Source organism: Notothenia coriiceps, unplaced genomic scaffold, assembly GCF_000735185.1.
Source record: "Notothenia coriiceps isolate Sejong01 unplaced genomic scaffold, NC01 NC01_scaffold00031504, whole genome shotgun sequence".
NCBI classification, from domain to species: domain Eukaryota; kingdom Metazoa; phylum Chordata; class Actinopteri; order Perciformes; family Nototheniidae; genus Notothenia; species Notothenia coriiceps.
Genome location: NW_011364205.1, coordinates 214,318 through 222,166, shown reverse-complemented (window position 1 = coordinate 222,166; position 7,849 = coordinate 214,318). Strand labels below are relative to the sequence as shown.

At 42.7% G+C, this 7,849-nt stretch overlaps 1 protein-coding gene across 1 annotated transcript in view; it reads left to right on the top strand.

Annotated features, from left to right (window-relative positions):
* The window catches only part of tjp1b (tight junction protein 1b), a 59,338-nt gene extending 52,106 nt beyond the window's left edge, over positions 1-7,232 (top strand). Inside the window, 7 exon segments of the mRNA XM_010788085.1 lie at positions 927-961; positions 2,171-2,389; positions 2,493-2,629; positions 2,913-3,375; positions 3,550-3,767; positions 4,267-4,410; positions 5,514-7,232. Coding sequence (XP_010786387.1) covers positions 927-961; positions 2,171-2,389; positions 2,493-2,629; positions 2,913-3,375; positions 3,550-3,767; positions 4,267-4,410; positions 5,514-5,608 — 1,311 coding nt within the window. The 3' untranslated portion in view covers positions 5,609-7,232.
* Positions 7,233-7,849: the final 617 nt, after the last annotated feature.

Sequence of the window (7,849 nt, the reverse complement as noted above, 5' to 3'; positions counted from 1 at the left end):
TGAATAAAATTAGGAGTCCTAAATTTAAGACTGACACGCCCATTATGTTTAGGAGTTTCTCCTAAATTCGCCAGTTAGGAGCTACTTTTAGCCCTAAGATCCTTTGTGAATACGGCCCCTGGTCTGTAACAAGACTGGTGTCGAGCTTCTCACAACAGGGAGCAATGAGGTTCACAAAGAGCCTGCTAACATGCAGAACTGGTCATCTTGGTAGAAACTGCTGTCGGTTAGTCCAAACAAATGACATGTTATGTCTTTCCCTAGCCAATTTTTCTTCTCCTCAACGGTAAAAAGTCATGAGGAAAAGATACCGTGGTGCTAAGAAAATCCATTGAATTTATTTAAGACAATTAGATATCAGTAAAAACTCAACGCTGTATGATTCAAGAAATTCGTCCTATAAAATACAGAATCACACCTAAATGAATCCACAATGCTCAATCATGAAATGGTAGGCCTACTACTAAAAAGTGACATCAGATGTTATTGACTGCCGGATGGTGTGTAGCTTTAAAAGCTGCATGGAATTGTGGGTTGGTTTTTATCTCCTTTTCTTTGGTAAAGTGTGGTCCAGTGTATTCTATGCTAAAAGTGATAAGAAAGTAGACATTGAAGGACATTTCCTTAGCATTCAGAGGATTTGACCAGCTCTTATCATGGCTGCCACTTAGTTACTTTCGGGTCATTTCACTCAGTTAAGATTTTCTGATCTCAAAGACTATTTGCCCACAGCACTGGCCTTTGCATGTGTTTTCTTTTGTCTTTGCACACCACACCAGAGTCTGGCCTGCTGCACAGCGCCTCGTGTCCACTAGGTGGAGCTCTAACAACGAGCCTTTGCAGGATCTGAGGTGTCCTTCAGCCTCCTCTGCAGCCGGGGGGTGTTGTGAGGACTCTTACCTATAGGTGCTTTTCTCCTGCTCCAGGTTGCTGAGGGAGTTGGCTTTGAGGACTGGGCCAGGTGCACTTGCAGGTTTAGGAACATCTGCAGGCTGGAAAGCAAAGGGAAACAATCATTTGGAGTTTTCTCGGTTTCGTGTAAATATATATTGAGTATAAGTACAGTCTAGTTTTAGTTCAGGTCATAGCTTAGGTTTGAGCTATCTTTTTTTATTTTCCTATGTCTTTATCTACCTCCTTGAGTACGACTTGCCTGTCTCTTACTACCCTATTTGTTTCCTTTAGCAATGTTTGTAACTGTGATGTTACCTTAGAGTTGTAAATAGAGTAGCAAGGGGGAGTAAACCTATTGATCAGTCTATCAACTGTTTTGATTATCAATGAATTACTTAAATAGTTTGTCATCCAACAAATGGCACAAACTGNATAGCACCGACCACACCGGGCATACCTGCAATTGCCATGAAGTTGGCTTTTCCAACAGTTTATCCGGTTTCCTTTGGACAATCAACAACTACACAGGATCAAAGCCAACTTCATGGCAATTGCAGGTATGCCCGGTGTGGTCGGTGCTATTGACGGGACGCACATAAAAATAATTGCGCCATCAAAAGATGAGGACGTGTTCGTCAATAGAAAGAGAGTACATTCCATCAACACGCAGATTGTTTTCATTCATCATGATAGGGGGACTTGAACGGCGGTATGGGCTGTTATTGAAAGTGTTTAAGTGCTGGAAATATGCTCATTGGATAATAGTTTGCAGGGTGCTTTTAATTGCCTCCTCGATTTAATGCAATTTACGTATTTTTATTTGTTTGCTCTCTCTCTTTAACGTGCATATACAACGTCATTATCGTGGTCTGCACAAACTTGTCATCATGCGTGTATTCTGCTAACTGCACTGTCCATAACTATTTGATAGTGATTTATCCTTAGTATGAGTAGGTCTCAGCGGCTTTGTGAATAACTTTTAAGAAAAAACTCCTACGTAAAATGTTTTAGCGCGAGTTACAGTAGGAGCACTCCTAGCGGTAAGATAAAATGCTTTGTGAATACGGCCCCTGAGCTCCTCACTCTGTCTCGGATGTCCAGATGGTTTTCAGACATATTTCATAATTTCATAAATTGTTACCAACATTTAGGCTGAAATGACAATCAGGATATATTCCACCGAAACATTGTCTAGCGGACTTTAGGCCAGACCCCGCTGTCCGTCCCTGTTGTTTGAGTCTCTGCAGCTGTTTGACTTGTCTCTCTTCCTCTTCAGGGTCCCTGAGCCACAGAAGCCCCACACTAATAAACCCCTGGATGACATGATGCGTTCCAACCACTATGACCCAGATGAGGATGAGGAGTACTACAGGAAGCAGTTGTCCTACTTTGACCGCCGTAGCTTCGACAGCAAGGCCATGGGCCAACCCAGCCCTGGCATCAACCGCTTCCACGACCTTCCCAAAACAGCTCAGCTGTCCTACCCATACAACAGGTAGAGCCGCGCCTCCTGCCAGCACTGAAGAGTCCTGGAGACACACCCGCTACACACCTTTTCATGTTTGGTTCACCGTCTTCTTTGTGTCCGCCTGTTGCAGAGTTGAGTCTGCTGAGAAGGTGAGTCCAGTGGAGAAAAGATATGAACCCCTGCCCATAATCAGCCCGTCATCACAGTACGGCCCCCCCGCGTCCGCCATCCCGCCCAACACACTGCCCAAGCTCAGCCCCAACGAGGGTAAGCTCACACAATTGTTCTTTTTGTCTTTAAAATGTTCTTCACAATTTGTTAAACAGCTTTCATTTATTCTTAGGTCAAAGCTAAATGATAAGACACTACACTGAGACATTTTTTTCTCATTTATTGAACAAAGGATACATTATAATGCAATGTTGTAAATGTAACAACACAGCTTTATTGTGCTTACTGTCAATTAAATTAAAAACCGAAATTCTACAGTGCAAGGATATAATAGATTAACAAAGACTATATTTAAGTGACTGTATCCTACTTGATCCAGTGAACTCCATACCGGAGCCGTTGACCTCCCCCATCCCTAAACCTGAGCTACCGGCGCTGCGGCCGCCCAGCAGGGACGAGCCAGCACCGGGGGGCTACCCGCCCCCGAGGGGCCTCCCCGACAAATCCCCGGTCAACGGCACTGACACAGCACTGCCAAAGACCCTGGGCAGTCACGCGCCGACTAGCTACAACCGCTACGTCCCCAAGCCGTACACCAGCACGGCGCGGCCCTTTGAGCGCAAGTTTGAGAGCCCCAAGTTCAACCACAACCTGCTGCCCAACGACACCCAGGTGAAGACGGAGCTCATCGGGATGGTGGGCAACAGCGGGGGGAAGCCCCAGCTGTCCCCCCAGCCTCTGGACCACGACAGCGGCCTGGATACCTTCACCCGCACCATAGACAACAGGCCCAAATACCAGCACAATAACATCAACGCCATCCCCAAGGCCATCCCTGTAAGGTGAGACTGTACACTTTCACATCCAATATGAGCAGGGGGACTACTGAGCCGCTGAAAGACAGAGAGACACGTGTTTGTCCACAGGGGGTCCGTCCTCTCGTCCCCTGCTGTGCATTACTCTCTGCCTACGCATTTATGAGTGATGATGCTGACTTGTGTGCCTCCGTCCCTCAGCCCCAGCACGCTGGACGATGACGACGAGGATGAAGGACACACCGTGGTGGCCACTGCCCGGGGGATCTTCAACTGTAACGGAGGGGTCCTGAGCTCCATCGAGACGGGCGTCAGCATCATTATCCCCCAGGGGGCCATCCCCGAGAACGTGGAGCAGGAGATCTACTTCAAGGTGTGCCGGGACAACAGCATCCTGCCCCCCCTCGACAAGGAGAAAGGTGAGTCCTCCTTACATCCTAGAAACAGTCACGGCATCTCAGAGAAAAAAAACTACATTTAATTGAATGTATATTTGGCTCCATGCATGTTTTTTCGAATGAATGTCTACATTATATATTATGTTTACACTTTACATCGATGCTGCTGTATAATTAAACAAACATAGAACTCTGTCTTTATGAGAAGTAGTATGAAGCTAAAAGCCCTAAAGAGATGGTACTGAATAAATTGCTGATTTATCTGCAAGACTGTAGTTATGTAATTAAAAAAAGCTCTTAAATAAAATAAAATCCTTGCCAGGAGATATATTTAGAGGACCATTAAGCAGCAGGGGAGTGTGATAATGTAAATAACCTGGCGGGTCAATTAACAGTTAATTCTCAGTCAAGAAGGCCTGGCAGCCGTCTCCATGTATCCTCCTGATTGGCTCGTGAATAATCCTGTGTGCTGATTAAATCCTGCATGTTTGTGGAATTTAAATCTTGTTGTGTCCTGCAGGAGAAACGCTGCTAAGTCCACTGGTGATGTGTGGCCCGCATGGACTCAAGTTCCTGAAGCCGGTGGAGCTGCGCCTCCCTCACTGTGCGTCTATGACCCCTGATGGTTGGTCTTTTGCTCTAAAATCCTCCGACTCCTCGTCGGGTACGCTGTCCTCTGTCCTTCTGGGGTCTTTGGGCTGGCTTTTGTGATTATAGACGAAAGTTTCTCAGTGACCGACTCATTTGTATCACTCATTTGTTTTCCATATTCCCCTCACTTCTTCTTCATGCATGTGCTGTTTGGAGATTTGAGTTTTCTTATTTTTTTGCTTGTGAAATGAGGCGCCTTGTTTATTTAACCCTTGGGCATTAAGCGGATTAATAGATTTGAGTCAGTCACAGAAAACGTTTCAACTATTTTTAAAGTCATTTCGACTGACCTCTCTCAAGCTACATTGCCAAACATCACATACGGTCCAAATCCTCCATCTCTGCTACAATCATCAGAAGTACAACTGGTGATGAAATGAATGATCAGCCTTTTCCAAAACTGCTATTCTTAAACATGCAAATCAATTAATTTGAGGAGCAACATTCTGTTAAATGGTGTTGAGTTTTAAGAATAGCTTTTCCTTATGAACGGATAAAACAACCTTGACAATGATAATGTATTAGTAACAATAACAATAATTTATTTTCATTATTTTTCTCCACTGTTTGAGCTTTGCAATCCTATACATTGTTTTGACTAAAATAAAACTAAAAGAACTTCAAACATCATGTTTGCAGAGACAACGCTCTATACATTCTTCTTGCTTGTCAAAACCTGCTGCTCAGATTACTCAGAGCTAAAGTTACTGTAGGAAAGGACTTGCCTGAAGCCGTCCGCCTCATGATCGATGACAGTTGGGTCATGCTGCTTCTTGTAGAATTTCACGTCTGACCACCAGAAAAACACATTTCTATGAGAACTGGTAGTTTGGTGCTTTTACAAAAGCTAACCAGACTCTGTCATTTAAATCCAACTCATTTGGAAGCATATAAACATGCATGAAGTTACTGAGTTAACATTCATTAAATGATCCATTAAGCATCAAGTGATTACATGAAGTCATGATGAGCAAAGGGATTTCATTTCCTGCATTAATGTATGCATTCACTCATCCTCAAATGTGTGTTTCGAGCATCTTCTGTGTTTTGTATCTGTTATTTAAAGAGTAAAGCAGTTCCTCCAGCGGCTGACATCATGTCTCTGTTTCCCTGCAGGTGATCCCAAAACCTGGCAGAACAAATCTCTCCCCGGAGACCCCAACTACCTGGTGGGTGCAAACTGTGTGTCAGTGCTCATTGACCACTTCTGAAGAGGGCGACAGCTGGCCTGTTACTGAATGTGAAAACAGAGGAGCGCAGTTCCCCCTGCCGTGCTCCCTCTCCACGGGGGGGGGGGCCCGATGAAGTACCAACCTGACACTCTCATGTTGTTTACTGTGCCCAAACATTAAGAAAAAAAGAAAACACTACACAAGGAGGAGTCCAGCACCCCCAACGCTGTACTCTTGTTCTTTACTTTGTTTTTCTCCCCCGGTGCTTTCAAGGCTTGCAAAAAATGAAGATTAAAAACAAGTTATTTAAAGGAACTGAAGTTGGAATGCATGACCCGTGCCACAGACTGAATACTCTCGTTTTGACATTTTTAGCTAATTTTGTAAAAGGTCAGAGCAGTGCAAGAGAAAGGAGAATTTTGGAAACTCATTTAATATTGCAATGGGATTTTTTCCGTACTGTAAAAAAAAAAAAAAAGAAACACTCACAAACAGCAAAGTTAGTATATGCAAAACTTTTGTTTGTGAGTTATGTGGTCATGCGTTTCACTCGTGAAGGATCTCTGAGGACTTGAGAAATGCTGAGCCTGACTCATGAAGGGAAAAAAAATAATAATAAAGAAGAATGACGGTTAAGTATTAGTCTGAGACGCCCGTCGGTTCTGACGAGGCTCTCTCTGTTTAAACTGATGTTTTGTAGCAATGTTTTACCGTAGATAAATATACTGACTTGATTTTACAAACTCCTGCTGTCTAGAGATCTATGCATGTGCTATGACTCAGGTCCAGAAGCCTGCTACTACTAAGTTCAACACATGAAAATCCCATCGTACACTGCAAGCAGTGATGCCTTATCTGCATATTAACTTTTCAGTGAAACTTTAAAAACATCGGATCCTTCAGTTATAGCGATCACTACGGAAGATAAAGTTGTCTCTGCATTTTCTCATAAACGGTGAACTTGGATTTAGCACACGAGAATAATTGAGGCTGATGAAAAGGTATGCTTTCTTTTACTGCTATGCATATGAAGTCTGAGGAAATACAAAAAGCTAGAAGATGTTTAAATTGTGGCTGTACATATTGCTAGTATATGGCCTTGGTTCTCTGTAAATGAACTTTTGTACATCTTTGTTATTTTGTATAAAAGAGAAAACGTTTGTTTAAAAAAAGAGAAAGCGGTTACATTGGTTATGTTTGTATTCTGGTTATACCCCTGAGCCTTGGAACTGACATAAGCAGTAATAAGTCTGACTTTTCTACCAACATATACACACACTACTTAAGGCATTTTTAAACAGTCAGAAAACTTTTTATTCTTATTTACAAAATAGAGAAGTGCTTGGTTTAAATGATTTTAAAAGATGTACTTGAGGGGGTCTGCTGTGAAGAGTGGTCCCTCCCTTTATTTGTGATACTGGATGCTGTATTGTGTGCCCTGAAATGTATTTTTGTACTAATAGACAATTTATTATGGCACATCGGTACTACTTTCTTTTGATATGATAACACTGCTTCAACCCAACACTAGTTTATTTCCCGTGTGGCTGACATTTATTTTTATTTATTTTTATTTTTATTCGGTTCAACTTCTTTTGTTTTCCTTTGCAACACATTTCTAAGTATACCACTGTATTAATAAATAAATTCATTTTTAAAGTAACTGCTGCTTGGATGAGTGTGTTGCGTTGATGGAATCTTCCAGATGTTTTACATAACGACACACCCTCGCTATCTTCTGGCCCAAAGGGTTCCTGTGTGGTTTCTGAACTTTGCGTCTTTTTTGTCAGAACGCAACGCTTGATTCTCGTTTTCTGCCGACCTCAGCTGCTTCAATATTTATTCCACATGTTCATTCTGAGTTGTCCAGTGTATGATTCTGCTTACACTAATATTAATCTAGTGCTGACGGTATTTATTTAAAGTGGACCTATCATGCTATATTTGAATAATATAGTGTAGGACCATACCTATATAAGGCATATTTATACTTTTTATTTTTCAAAATACCAAACAGATCATGCATTTTAGCCATTCCTCATTTCGCTCAATTTAACACTGTCTTTTCATGGGCTGATTCTGTGAGAACAGCACCATCTACAGGCCTGGCATATGTACTACAGCGTCTCCAGCGCTTTCGAACTGCAATGTCCGTGGCTGTCTCCTCCTGATTGGTGGAGTTGGCCCAATAGCCTTAGTGCCACTTCTGTGACGTCACAGAAGTGTTCAAATCTGGATCAGTCTGTATCAGATCCGTTGCAGCCCCTTTTTAAGAGATTT